The sequence below is a fragment of the Taurulus bubalis genome (assembly GCF_910589615.1).
Source record: "Taurulus bubalis genome assembly, chromosome: 13".
Classification (NCBI taxonomy): Eukaryota; Metazoa; Chordata; class Actinopteri; order Perciformes; family Cottidae; genus Taurulus; species Taurulus bubalis.
Window position 1 is genome coordinate 5521469 of NC_136601.1, and position 15245 is coordinate 5536713.

Genomic DNA, 15245 nt, shown 5'->3' on the forward strand with positions numbered 1-15245 from the left:
TACTTGCTTCAGCTCTAATCCTCCGTATGACCAATATCCAACCCTTTCATTTCATTTTGTTGCGTCAATCTTCATTTCAGAATTCATCACCAGATTTGTATTGTTTTTGTTTCACTTACTAACTACCACTTGACTTCCAAAGTTACCATCATTTCCCATAAACCCGATCTGAGCTAGCATGCGCGTAAAAAACCCCCCTGAGTGACAAGGACACGGCAACCGTGAAGGTGAAAATGCAAAATCAAATCACCAGATTTGCATAATGCTTTCGAAGTGTATACCTTTCATAAGTACTGAGATTGCTGCTCTCCATTGTGCGAGCGTTCAGGAAGACGGATGTAAAGATGCAGCTTTACATTCAAGCGATCCTCCGTCACCGAGCAATTTCAACAAACCGCAGCTGTCACCAGTTGATATACAGTGAACACGCGACACATAAAGGGATAAAAAGAAGGAAGATAATAAAAGCAGATAGAGAGCAGGAGCTGGACACACACACACATACACACACACACACACACACACACGAAAGAGAGCGCCTCTATGCTTGTGTACAGGCATCTGTGAGGATATTAAGTGTGAGAAATAATCCTCACTCTAAAGATCGTACAAAATAATTGTCTCCTTGGGCTCCATCCAGCCGTCGCCGAATTTGTGAGCGTGATTGGTAAAGTAAGCTGAGTGTCGTTGGGGGGGGGGGGTGGGGGGGGGGGGGGGGGGGTGGGGGGGCTCGGTGGCCTTTCTGGATGGCGAGTTGGAGCGGGAGCCGGAAACCCCGGGAGCGGTCGTGGTTACCAGATGGCCGTGGCGCCGATCTTCAGTCCTTTTCACTCACCTGGCTGAGCGAATCCTTCCTCTGACCCAGTGCCCCGCAGGAAGTAGTCCCCGCAGCACGTCTGCCTCTTCTGCTCCTGCCAAGACGCTCGCTTCCTTCTTCTGAAGTCTGTTTCAGAAAGGGGAAGAAAAAGAGGACACTGATTTGGGCCACAGAGGCAACGAGGGGTTGCTCAAAACAAGATGGCAAGATAGGAAAAAAAAAACGTCCCGACTTAAAGCGCTGCCAGGTTGTCGTCTTATACGTGACAGGCTGTTGTGGAGCGACTCACGCTGCCTTTTTTGTTTGTTTTCGCGGCCGCTCTGTAAACCGTTCATTGTCACTGTCCAAGTTTCAGTCAGCATTTCTCCCTCAGAGATACTACGATCCTTTTTGAAAGGTTTTATCATTGTTATGCTACTCGGAGGAGGCGTTCTTTTTAAAGGATTATTCAAATTCATTCTTTTGATATTTGTCCGTGTTTTATGGAGCAAGACTCTCACAATTTAGCCACCGGGTGTAGAACAAAACTTGTGGCCTATTCTATCAGCCACTGAATAAATTCATATTCTTAATGTATTTGTGTGTTTTATTGATTTATGTTGATTCATGGAAGTACAGTATGAAGGATCTTTTTCCTTCTTCTTCTTTTGTTTTGTTTGCTTTTGCTTCGGGGTAGGGCAAAGAAGTGAAGCTCCAGCATGACGGTGGCACAATGTGCAGAAATGTGTAAAGTCAGCTCTTGGAACAGTTTTCTGCCTTTTTCTTTCTTCACACATTTAGTTTTGTCTGCTTCCATCCCTTCCAGACAGAAGGTTACATAAAAGCAATGGCCACCAAGCAAAATCAATAACGTCCGAACCGAGAATCCCTCCCTTATTTATGTATCTGATTCGTTTGGCTTCACCGTATCTAAAAGCATTCAGAAAAAGCGAACGCCAAAAACCATAAGTTCAGGACTTGGCATCTTCTTTAAAACTTCTCGTTCAATAATGTCGCCTCACTCCTCAAGTGGTACTTAAGTAAACAACATTGTGGGACGCACTGCGTTTATTCATCCCGAATCCCTCCCTCTCCTCTCTGCCTCCATATTCCAGTTCCTCCCGTCATCCGAGTTTACCCAGAGAGCCAAGCGCGGGAGCCGGGCGTCACCGCCGGCCTGCGCTGCCACGCCGAGGGCGTCCCCAGCCCGCAGCTGGCCTGGCTGAAGAACGGCATGGACATCACCACCAAGCTGTCCAAACAGCTCACCCTGCAAGGTACCGAGGCAGCGTGCGGCTCACTGCATTTCCACTTGTGGATTTATTTTTATTCCCACTACTTCTGCTTCCATTATTATTTTTAGTACTGCTATTATTACCTCTTTTACTGCTACGGTTGCTTCTCCAATTGCTGCTAGTAGCAGTATAAAATAATAAGTAGCATATGTCATGACGACTATTGCGATCCTTACTGCTCATACTGTTTAACTTTATTGTTAAGAAATAGGCCAATTTGAAAAGACATTTTAATCAAGAAAAAATACCCGGTATATTTCAAAAAAAGGAAATTAGTTGATCAGTTGATGTATTTCAAATGTTATGTTGACTCGGCTGTTCGCTGATTGGTTGGTTCGATGCCCTAATTTTTTTTTTCCAATTACAGTTGAAATATGTTTTTTTTTTAAATTGCAGCATGAGTAAATTCAGGCCGTCAAGAGATTCATAATGCCGGTAGCTTGACACATTTGCTTTATTGTCTGGATACTCAGCTTTAAATGGCCTTATTGTTCTTTCAATTAACAGCAAAGCCAAATGCTTCTCCGTTGAGGTTGCACACAAAAGAAGCACCGTAGAAGTGGCAGACATGCGCCACACACACACACACACACACACAGCTACCTTTTTGAATTCTCCCCAAAACAAACCTCTCACCTTCCTTCCTAACACATTAGAGAGCTGCTATGTAACAGAGTAATGGCAGCAGAGGATGGAAGCATGGATGTCTCCTTTTATCTCTGCTCTTTGTCTCTGTTGCTCCTCAAAGCTAATGGAAGTGAGGTGCACATCAGCAACGTGCACTTTGAAGACACCGGCGCCTACACTTGCATCGCCAAGAACGAGGCCGGCGTGGACGAGGACATCTCTTCGCTGTTTGTGGAGGACTCCGCGCGCAAAACCCGTATGTATAAGTCATGATGTTCGTCTGTTTCCGCGGGATAATGGAGTCATGCAAATGGAGCTCTTAATAATTTATCCCGTCAGCTCTTAATAGTTTATATCCTGTAGTGCAGTGATAGAGCCTCTGCGAGGGAAATACAGTTGATACTATCTATACTTTCCTCATCTCCTGGTTTGGAAGCAGGAACAACTGTTCATGCAACCGATCGATCCACTCAGGAAGACTTTGCATCCCCTCCATGCTGGTATACACGAGCGTGGGATTTGTGATTTGTGCTGAAACTATAGATCGATTCTTTGATTGTTTCTGATTTCTTAAGTATGAGGATTTGTGGCCTTTTTTTTTCGGTCCATGTACATCTTTTAGTTTTGGCCTGTTAGTCACACAAAAACAGCAAATTGAAGACGTCACCGTGGCAAATTATGATGGGCATTTCGTCCCGAAACAGAAAGTTAATTATTCCCAAATGTAATCGGCAGATTTATCGATTATGGAGAGAATCATTAGCTGCAGCTGTAATGTTTGTTATTGATTCAACAATTCATTTTTAAATGTTCAGTGAAGTCACTTTTTAGTCTATAAAATGTAAAACAGTGAAAATACCAATCAGAAATAACCTGAGCCTGAGGTAATCTTCATAATGCTTATTTTGTTAAAAAACTAAACTGTACAAAACCCCCAAAATGGTTTATTATTAAACTAATTGTCAGGTGTTCCTCTGTTAGCTGACACTCGCAGCTCCACTGTTTCCTCTCTGTCGCTCCACATCAGGAATGTTTGTCACGCACACAGTGCTAATTGATTATGCTGGTATTTGGCATTGTCAATATGGAACCGTGTAACATTAGGGTTGTGACACAAGCAACCTTCTTATTCAAATGTGGAGGCATTTTTTCCGACACAAACAATCTCCCCTTTATATCCCTCCGCCACCATGAATAGAGTCTTACGCGGTAATTAACGTTGACCTTCTCCAAAATGTCAGAATCTGTCTTTGGGGTTCAAAGCCAGTTGTTAGTGTGTCGTTCATTCCCTTCGGGTAATTAGGGATCCCGAACAGTACACTTGTCAACTTTGCAGTCAAGTTGCACGTATTAAGCGCTCACTGCCTCCGTTCCTCCACCACACCCAACGCTCAGATGTCATATCTCCGCGGAACGGCACTTCCTCCACCCGGTCCAACATCAGAGGATCACGAAGGCCGAGGTCGGAGGTCACCGGTGCGCTTTGAAGCTTTTGAAGCTGCACCTTGGGCCAAAATGGAGCTGGGAGATGGTTATTGCAGATTTTTTTTTTTGGTTTGAGCAACCCCACAGGATAGGAGTTCAAAGGGATGTCAGCAGGCAGACAGACGTGGCTGCACTTTAACATCACGAAATGTAGAGAGAAAAAAATAATAAGTAGTAGTAGCCGTCGTCGTCTGGCAGGAATATCTGACTGACTGCATACCTGAGCCGCTGTAGTTTTCCTACGAGGATGCCACCTTCATTCAGAGACTATAAGTGAGCAAATAGAAGGCGACTTTCTCCGTCCCTTGGATCGGCTGTCTGCGTGAGCCTGAGGCTCATGTGTGGCGTCAGCTCACAGCGCCTGCAGCCCTCCACCTCTGAAACCTTCACCTCCGCTCCCGAAGAAATACTCCCTCGCCACTCTTTGTGTTTTTTTTTCCAATGACAGTACAGAATTCTGGAATTATCTTATCTTATTTACCATCATCTTGATAACACCTTTTACTTGAGTATTTGAAGGCATCAACAACAAATAACATTATATAACATCAGATTTTCAATTTACAAAAGTTATACAATGAACAAACCTTAATCCTTGCTCCTAAACTTCCTGGAACCAAACATTTGTGACGTTATTTTATGTCGTTTAACAAACGTATTGGTAGCACTTTATAATAAGTACACACTTTTTAGCATTAGTAAAGCATGAATAAACACTGAATTCATCATTTATAAAGCATTATTCCAACATGAATACTCATTAGTAACTCATTCATAAACACAGTTATATATGTTTCATTCTTTATTAATAAACTTGGGTTTCATACTTTATAAATGATGAATTCCCCATTTGTAAGTATTCAGGACTTATAGATGATTAATAAGATCATTTGTAAAGTGTTTGTAAATGATAAAAAAAAACAATGCAGCAATTCATGAGGAATTCAAGTAGTTACTACTCGTTAATTCAGTAGTTACTAACCGTTCGTTAAGTATTAGTTAAGCATGTTCTGTGACCTAATCAACGTATTGTTTGAGCTCTAGAACCATCAATGTGCTTGTCCATCGCGTTGTACTTTCACACCTAAACAATGTATTTGTATGTTGTGTATTTAGCATTAACTCAAATAATTGGTTGTTTGATTATGACTGCGTAGTGTATTAATAAGCACGGTACACATGCTACTATACATAACCCAATACAGCCGTGTGTCTCACTGATGAGAGAGAGGAACAAGCAACACGAGGCTTTACTAAAGTGTAGTAAGTGAGGTCAGTTCATCATTGCTTTTTATTTGTTGACATTAAGAACACGTATCCTTAAAGGTGAGTGAACACAAGAGATATTGGACTCTCAGAATCCTTTGGTGGTGTTACGCAACACTGTCTAGTGTGGAAAAATGTCACTCTTTATTGCATTGCCAAAATAACGTGACCTATGGCGGATATCGCCATTATGATGGCTCATTAATTACCTTTTTTATTACCCCCACCTCCACTCTGTAATGGCCCATCAAGCCCCTGTTACTTATTTTCAGCTCGACATCCGTAGTTTCTCTTGGTCGTCACAGTTTGTCTTTGTGTCATTTATGTTTTCTTCGGTTCTCAGAAGAAACAAAACCAGACGTGTTTCCTTTATTCACGCCACTCAAACCAAGTCTCTCTTCTTCACATGGAAACCACAAGAGGATAAAAGAGACAGACAAACAAGGAACATCAGATTGTTCAGCTTTACAAGTGTAATTATTTGATTTGTCGAAAAAAGGTCAAGAAAAGTTAAGCTTAAGAAAAGCTAACAACATTGTGTGTGTGAGGGAACAGACAGAGGTGTGAAATAACTAAAGCAGTTCTAGATTATTTCATTAATTTGATCCATTCAGTCTCAGGGCCAGTTTATTTCTAAAGCACATTTCACATACAAAGGCAATTTTATATAAAGTGTGAAAGAGAATAAGCATGCAGAACAAATACTACAGAAAAAAGACAATTTATGAATGAATGCATATAATTACAAACTGAAAACAGTTTCAAACTTGAAAAAAAAAACCGTGTGAAGGAGCTGTACTTATTTTTCAAATAAACTTCAGACTATGAAGGCGTGAAAAACGATCATATAAGTCGAGGTGGCACAGAAATAAACTGACTCATATTTGAGTGCAGTCTTGTATATAACGGAGCAATTTCTCATATAAGAAGCAAACAAACACAAAAAAAGTATTAAATCTGCGAGAGGGCTGCAGTTGTTGTTTTTACCATCCTGCTCTTGTCATTTGCATTGTCGTGGCTTTTGATTATCAACTGGAGATGGACAGATATTTTTATTCGGCTCTCCAATAAAAGGGCGACTGGGTGATATTTCCTCGGAAAGCTGCCAGCCGCCGTCAACACTTCAGAGTTTAAGACCGGAGCCGCTCACACTGGGTTGTGAGAAAACTTCATCAGCTCACAACCAGTGAAGCTGTTTCCTTTTTCCTGTTGATGCTCATTCATAAACGGCTGTTATTACGAACATATTAATGACAGAACACACCAGCAGCTAGTTGGCTAGTTCGTGCAAACTGATGATCTCGCGGTGAATCTTTAGCATGTGCGAGGCTCCTCACTCGCAGCAGCGGGAGTTGTTGAATGTGTGACTTGCAGTCTGCAGTTTTACACAGGCGCCCCGCCGCGTCGCATATTCTGTGAATCTCACACTCAAATTATGTCTTGCATATTTCTCCAGGCACAACGCAGTTATGTTCTTTTCACGACGTCAAACATGTTTGATTCTGTTTAGAAAAAATAAATAAATACAATAATTATTCCAAAGATTAATGCTAGTTTATTGCAAGTTTAAAAAAAGCTCACACACAAACACTTTTCAAGGTCGTCTTCCTTACATGCGACACATGCAGTGACATCATAAGAAATATCTTTTACGGAGATAAAGAAAAAGCAAACATGTGAAAGCTCATCATTACACATACTTATAATGCAAACAATACAAATAATACATAAATAAATACAGATAAATGAATGAATACCGAATGAATGTTTCTTTGTGTATATGTTGTTCTTTGTCGAGGTAACCTGACCTTAAAAACATAATGAGGAGGACGATCGATTCATCTGTAGGTCAGCCGCTCATTATTCTGTCTGTTTGCTACGAGCACCGTCTGCATCAGCACTCAGCTTTTCCAGTTACAACAGTTTGACCACAGAGCTTTGGAAAATCTTTGCGTATATGCTCATCGGTAAAGTAAAGTAAGCGTGGAACTTTCCATCCTGTTGCTATTCCCGTCTCCACTTGATCGGTTTTCCGCCTAACCCTTCCTGGAAATGGGGTCCAGCCACGATGGGGCGGAGAGGAAGCAGATGCCAAACGCAGCCAATGCACTTCACATTAGAATCAACTTGTGTATTAGTAATGACGTTCACTGACAGAGCCAACATTAGCAATTAGCCAAGCGCGTCAGACTTCATCTGCTCTGCATATCATCTGTCTCACTTCCATATGCAAAGTTTCACTCTGCGTGCTTCCTGATGGACTTAAAGGGGGAATTCACCACCAATCAGTCTAAGTTCGCTCTGTATTATATAAGTTATTGTGACGCAGAGGCTGCTATTTCAGCGCGTATTTCTCTGGGTAGCCAGAAGGTGCACCACTGATGTTGAAAGAGAATTGGACACAGCAAAACAAAAAAGTATGACTTAAATCACAGATGAAATTACCCAGATCCTCCGGTGATCGTCTGCATCGTCCCCGGTGTTTCCTTTAACCCCGGCTCCCAGCTCTCGCTCCAGCCTTGTTTTTCGGGATCCGTTTACGACCTAATGATTTAAAGTTACTGCGAGAAGCTTTTAACTTTGAAACAGTCTACATTTAATGACTCTACGTGACCTACATAAATGCACGAGACCATCAGAGAGAAGATTGGCTGTTTCTATAGATATTCTAAATGCAGATCCCGTGCAGAATCAGATGAAACCGTGCACACGTTCTAGCTCAGACCTGCCGGCAGCAGGAAGGTGCTACGGGGAACAAAAATCGTGGAAATAAAATAATCAACAAAAATCGGTCCTTAACCACACCAAAGCCAAACATAGCTACACATGTATTGTGTCTAATGTGATGCAACGCCCCAAATCATCCATAATCATTGACTTGCAAAGACAAACGCGGACAGTACACTGTTGGTTTGTAAGCATCATCCCACAATGATAACTTATAACCGAAAAACAACTAATTTATCTCCTCTTATATTTCCAAGCCTTCTGGTTCTCTTTTGCAATAAGTGTTCCATATTCCATGTTCTTCAAATTGGCATTTCTCTTAAAGTTCGGGAAGCTTCATTCTCTGATCCCACAGACGTTGGGATGCTGGTGGGCATGTTGTGGCGGCAGACTGGCCCGGATCTAATACCACTGATATGAAACAGATTCAAATATCACATTGCGACTTGGAAATGTATTCGAAAAATCTGACTTTGTGGAAAGTAATGCTCTCATTCTGGGAAATCAGTGTGTTTATGACCCGCCCCGGGCCGAGACAGAGCCGAATAACGAACTGAGCCAGTTGTCAAAGGGCTGAATAAAGTATTAAGCAGGAGATGAACTGAAAAACACCATCTGATGAGCGAGGCGGGAACGATCTTTTTTCTTTCTTTTTTAGATGAATTCTCCTCCGAGGAACGTGAAGGTCAAAACCTTCTCTTCGCAGGCGCGGCGCGAAAGTGAATTGTTTTTCTCTGAAAGTTACCCAAGCACCTCGTTGTTTGGGAAAACCTCAGCCGTCAGTCACCGCTCTGAGATCTCTTTAACGGAGTCTGTCACCGGCAGGCGGAGCGCCATCCATCTCTGACAGTCTGCCGCCTAAATATCTGCCCTTCACAATGTGCCAATTATTTCTGCAGCGTCAGAGGATCTGCGAGGACTCAGGACGAGCGTTTGTTGCTTCAGTCTCTCCAAATTACGCTGCACTTCAGGCCTCATACGAGGGACCTTCAGAGCACTGTGTCGTGTATATACTGGCACAAGCAGATGGCCCGTTGCCCTCGGTAACTGAAGTGCCCTTCTGTAGCGATGAAGAACATATTATTATAGAATTATTCTCAGTACTGTTATTGTGAGCGGACGTCTCACAATAGAAGTTCAGAGGAGTATATCATCCTCTTTAATGCCACTTTTCCATATTGTTCGTGCAGGAATAAACTCAATATGCATTCATTCTATTCATATTGTGTAGGTTATGCACTGAGCAGTTATGAATAGTCTGCATGTTGCCTACTAGATTAAAGTGTCACTGTGTGGCTATTTCCTTCTTAATTGGTTCTCATTAAGAGAATAATTGGCCTAGAGGACACAGCATGGCAGCAGCGCTGGTGTTTTATTTGCGCTGGAACATTTACCCCAGAACCCGTGCAAATAATTAAGATTTTAATGAGATTCGTGGACATTTTCAGTGTGAATATTGTTAATTAATGACCACATTACATTAGATGTCGCGCCTCTCATAGATGCTGAAACATTATGAGGGGCTACCGGTTAACTGCTTAGCTCAGGTTTATGTAACTTTATGAATTAAGCTTATAATTAGATGCGTATAAAATTAGGAGACGAAGATTATGAGCTTCTTTTACAACTTTCTAAGAAGCAGCTGGAGGACAGAACATAATAATAATTATGAGTGAAATTGCAGCCTTATTCTCCAATAAATCCCTTTGACAGTTTGTTTGCTCAACTGTTTTTATGGACACATTCAGGTTAATCTACTCAACATCATATCCTGTTTTGCACACTTTATGTAACAAGTAAAAGCTTCATTCGAGGAGTTTGGGCGGTCCTGCTTCATAACCTACTCGTGACTCCAGTATCTACTCTTTGCTTTACTCCTCCTTCTGTTTTCTTTACTCAAAGCTGCATGACTCACTGCAGAGGCCCATAAGTAACGTGTGACCTTTACATACCTCAGCAGGAACCCAACGTCTTGACAACTCTAGTGGGCTGAAAAGTAGTGCGCTGTAAAACATCACGAGTCAGTTACTAAATCTGTTTATGACGGGGTGAGATTGCATCACGGGTTTCAATACAAATCCAGTTATGGGGAGGAATCTCAAGCGTCATTCTCTTGATTCCAAATCCAGATCTGATTGTTTTATGTCTCGCCGGGTCAAGTTAATGAGACTCATTTCTCACGTTTGGGACTATTTCATCCTACTGGCGTCCTTTTCTCATTTAAAAAAAATATATTTCACATGAACTCTAATTACTCGATCAGACATATTACCATCATTTCCCCTTTTTTAACCTTTTACTGTTTCTGTTTTACACACTGGGCTATCTTTGCTCTGTGCTTTTTTTTCTGAGTTCTTGATGCTCCTTTATAGCAAATTATATCTCCAACATACTCCTTTATTCCCCATTACACTCTACAGTGTTTCGGAACCATTTTTTTTTTAAACGTTTAACAGTTGGTCGTCTTTTGTTCCAATCAAACCCGGCGCCATTTGAATTCAGGCAGAGTGGAAGATCTAATCAGTGAAATCCTCTGGTGAAGTGATTGGTTGGAACAAAACCCTGCAATCTCCCGGGCCTCGATGGCACACGGATGAGAACCACCGCTCCCACACCAAAGTCTGCACAAAGCTGCTTCATTCTGCACGATCCGCCATGCTGTCTGCTCCATATCCTCTGAATAGAGAAGATCAGCTCCTGCCAAAATAGCGTCCATGTTTCCATCAGCGCTGTCCCTCCCCATCCCAGTGGGCTTTCACACGGAGTTGGACACGCTGTCAGCAACAAGGAGCTCCAACCAGACAGCGCCGCTCTCCACAGTGTCGGCGGCCGTCTGCCTGTCGACTGAGTTTCATGCTCGAGGCTTTGTGAAATGAATATTGTAAATCTAGTGGAAAGTTTTAAACGCCTTAAAGCCCTGGTAAAAAGCCAACAGCTTATGAAGACGTCTGATGATGCGTTCTGTAGACGAGCGATGCTGATGGGTACCCATCTTTTGAAAGTAATCAATACAAAACATAAAGAGCAGAGAGGAGAAAGCAAGAACACAAAAACATCATAAAAAGATCCTAAAATGAATCAATCACAGCGATGTATTCAACGATAGGTGAAACGGAAAATATCGATTTAGTGCTTTACTAACTTTACAGACCATTATAAATTGGTTAAAAAGCGGGTGTTTATAGTAGAAACATGACTTTTTCCATCATTGCTGTTGGTTCATGTTCATTGCACTCCATGTATTCTACTGCAGTTTTTGTTTTTGATGAGCTCAGACACCTTTTTTTTCTTCTAAGCTTCGATGTCAAAACTCTCCAGTAACTTTTTTTTTAAAAACATTTTCCTTCAAGGATCAAGTCTTTTGAATACTTTCCCCCTTGAGGAGATGATTCAGCCGTCAGTCAGTCCCCCACAGGCTCCCAGCTCTAATTCTCCTGCAGTCAGTCTTGTTATTTCTGAAAGCTTCCTTATTCTACCTGACTGTAAGTAGTTCTGCCGGGGACTTACTGTTGAAGTTTAGCCCTCAATCTTTAATCGCCTTCAAAAATATGCAGCACAGAGTTGCTAAAAGCAATTTAAAAAAAAAAAAGCTTTGAAAAACACTTTGAATTAGACATGAAATATTTCAAAATGACCCTTCGATACTTCTCCTGGACTGTATAAATCATCTTTTTTTCCCTTTTTGCAAATCATGCAAGAGAAATATATCCTATAATTTGACTTACCCTTTGAGAATTACAATTTCATGACCTTTTAGCTAACCCCTAAAACTCACTGTGCTTTAAAGTTGAGCTTTCACAACGTCTCATGATTCTAAATTATTCACCCTGGATGTTACGTTTCCTACTCTTCAATTGTAACGTATTTTATTCAGCCATGTTCTTAAAGGATAAGGCGGTTGATATTTCATATTGTCTACAACTCCTATGAATAGACTAAAACCAATATCCTATAAACAACAATATTGTTTTAGATATACCAGGTGTTGGCTACATAGAAGGTACTTCTATGTAGTAGAAGGTACTTCTATGTAGCCAACACCTGGTATATCTAAAACAATATTGTTTTAGATATACCAGGTGTTGGCTACATAGAAGGTACTTCTATGTAGTACAAGGTACTTCTATGTAGCCAACACCTGGTATATCTAAAACAATATTGCCAAAGCGCTCCATTGTTATATCCAATATTAAAAACATGGGTGGCATGCCCTTTCAAAAGACACACATTTTGCAAATGAAAAATGTACTCCAGTTTGACTGTTTAATAAAAATGCCAGAGCGCAGGTGTTTCAGGCAATAACAAAGTGTTTTACTAAAAAATGAAACCATATTTGATATTTGAGGCTGTTTTTGGAGATTTATGTCTTCACTCGGGACCAATGGGTTTGTAGCTGAGAGCCACAGACATGGAGGAAGTGGGACCGACGCATTGTTGGTTCTAGTCTCTACGAAATATATGCTATATAAGCAGCGTTATCTCTCATCTGACTTTTGCCAAAAATGGCGTGGTAGTTTAAGTCCGCATTGCTCAGAGTACGACGCTAATTAAGAACATTTCAGATCCTGTAAGAAAGTCAGTCAAGTAACCCGTGATTCTAATTAGAAAAACACAAAAGTTGGACAAAGTTAAAGACTTGTTTTATTCATAGAGAATCAATTAAAAAAGAAGACATTTGAGGCAGTAGATTTAGAGAGAAAAGGGGAAACGTATTGAAGAAAAGGGAACATTTACGAGAGCAGAATTGATGATAGTATTAGAGACGCCATTGATAAACGCACTTTAACTGCTGATCTTCAGGTTTTCAGGCTCTGGCTAAGACCCAAAGCAGGGGGTCCTGAGGCATCTTAATCCTGTACTTTAAGTGAGTGTTGGCATCTGAAGACTTTTTGGCACAGCGGCAGTAAAGGATGTGAGGGGTATACCTGCTGTGCAAGTTATCAGCCTCTGCACTAAAAGGATATCTGTTTGTATCAATGAAGATTAAATATACTGTACATGTGTTGTTCCCTATGTCAGAGGCTTACCTGTTCTGCTTTTTCATTGCATATTTGTTGCATGAAAGCAGAACTTAAAACACACTGCAGTGAAACTTTCCAGGATGGGGTAATCCTTGGAAAGAGCAGCGAAACCCTGCACACCCATGGGCGGTCGTCCCGAGTTTCATTTTTTTGCATTTGCATCTATACTCTGACCCAATTACTCTACTTATGCATCCGCCACGTAGCGAACACCACGGGCTGTTTGCCCGACTGTCGCAGCTCTAGCAAACAAACAAATTGAATTTATGTAACATTGCTGACGGGCAGGAACTGCGGGGTCCTGTACCGGCCGGTGAGCCCGGTGAGCGTGGCGTTCCCGATGTTTGGAGGCCAGTGGAAACACAGTTATTACGGCCACAGAGAGTGAACTCACCGCCTACAGTGGCAGCCAGCTTGTTTTGTTATATGGATGATGAAGTTGATGTATGGGCCCCTTCCATGCGCAGAACAGCCACAGTCTTTCTGCCAAGTGATGAATAGCATCAATACTGTGGACTATTGGAAAAGACCGAGGCACACAAGATCTCATCTCGAACTCCTCGTTTCCATTTTTTCCGGATTTCCCCCCCCCCATTTTTTTGGCCGCATCTCAAATAAATTGTATTGTTTTGCTGTATATTTCCCCCCTCTCCTTCTTTGTCCGTCTATCTATAGATCCCAGTCCTTTTGTATAACTTTTAATGAGCTAAAAGGTATGCAAGGGTGCACATGAAACCCTTGACAAAGCACTTTTGAAAGATTAAGGCTGACTAACGGCACGGCGGTGTCTCGTTGGCTTTGTGTCTCGTTGGCTTTGTGTCTCCCTTCTTTTCTCCCCCCCCGCCCCCCCCCCCAGTCGCATCTGTCCACCCGAGCAAGAGGCTGCGGGAATGAGCATCGCAATAGAGGCGAGATTAGAATCGGATGTGAATTGGGCTGCAGATTGGTTTGTAGCCTGCAAATGCCTGAAAGTGGAAGATGGGGTGGAAGCAAGAAGGAAGACCGGGGTACAGAAGAACAATGAGAGAGAAGGTCACAGTTAAGAAGCCAGTGTGAGAGGAAAGTGCTGCTGGTGTGGTGGAGGATAAGGATGATTGAGTAGCAGAATTTGCTTGGGGAATAACTTTATAATGGCTCTACATTTTCTCCTTACCACATCACTCTTTAGTCATGTAATCTTAAGTAATTGCACTTTTCTCTCAGAGTGCCCATTGGCTGCTTTGAAAGCCACCAGCTGGTCTGCGTTTGTAGGCCGACCATTAAAGCACTCAGGGTGTTACGTGGCTTTTATTCGACGTTTCACATCATTTGTTACCTCTAAGTGAATTTACTGTGAAATGACCTGTTACAGGAGCCAACACTGTTGTTGTTTCTTTTGCCAGTGAAGAATGTGTACACTAATCCCTCCTAATGACGTATGATAATCATCTGAGCTTCAAACCGGTGGCCCACTCACGGGTGTCGGAGGCGGCTTATCCACACGGCTCATATTGATGGATGACAATCTGATGTCTCAGGTTTTATTTTTTTTATTATTTCACGTATCTCCGCATACTTTGGGATGCAGCGTCCAACAATCATAAACTGTTTTACAGTACTCGTAGTTTGTTGACTGCACTCCATTTTCCGGTGTTTGGTATCAAATTATTTCCTAGCAGAAGGCTCTATTGATTGTTTGCTGCACGAAGTGTCAGAGACACCGTTTCCATAAAACTTTCATGCAGCCTGCTCTCCTCCTCGCTTCAATAGGAGTTAGTGTTTGGGTGTTAGCTCTCACAAAAGGACCTCATTGATCTTTGCATTGATTTTTAACCGCATTTTCCTCTTTTTCTTCCTCACAGTGGCAAACATTCTGTGGCGGGAAGAAGGTACGTCTAGACTGCTTCTGCTTCACTATAGCGTTCATTAAACTGAGTTAATTGAATTTTTGTAACAGGGTTACTGAACTGTGATGAGTGGGATTAAGTGATTTGATGCTTTGAAAGTAGATAACAATGTTGTGGGCCAATTTCCGTTGCAAATGTTCAC

At 41.9% G+C, this 15245-nt stretch overlaps 1 protein-coding gene across 1 annotated transcript in view; it reads left to right on the plus strand.

The window, feature by feature from the left end:
- fstl5 (follistatin-like 5) overlaps positions 1-15245 on the plus strand; it is a gene marked incomplete at both ends in the record, with an annotated part of 133481 nt that overhangs the window by 100636 nt on the left and 17600 nt on the right. The window contains 3 exons of the mRNA XM_079228589.1: positions 1912-2073; positions 2840-2974; positions 15059-15085. Of these exons, the coding sequence (XP_079084715.1) occupies positions 1912-2073; positions 2840-2974; positions 15059-15085 (324 nt within the window). The remainder of the gene's footprint in view (positions 1-1911; positions 2074-2839; positions 2975-15058; positions 15086-15245) is intronic.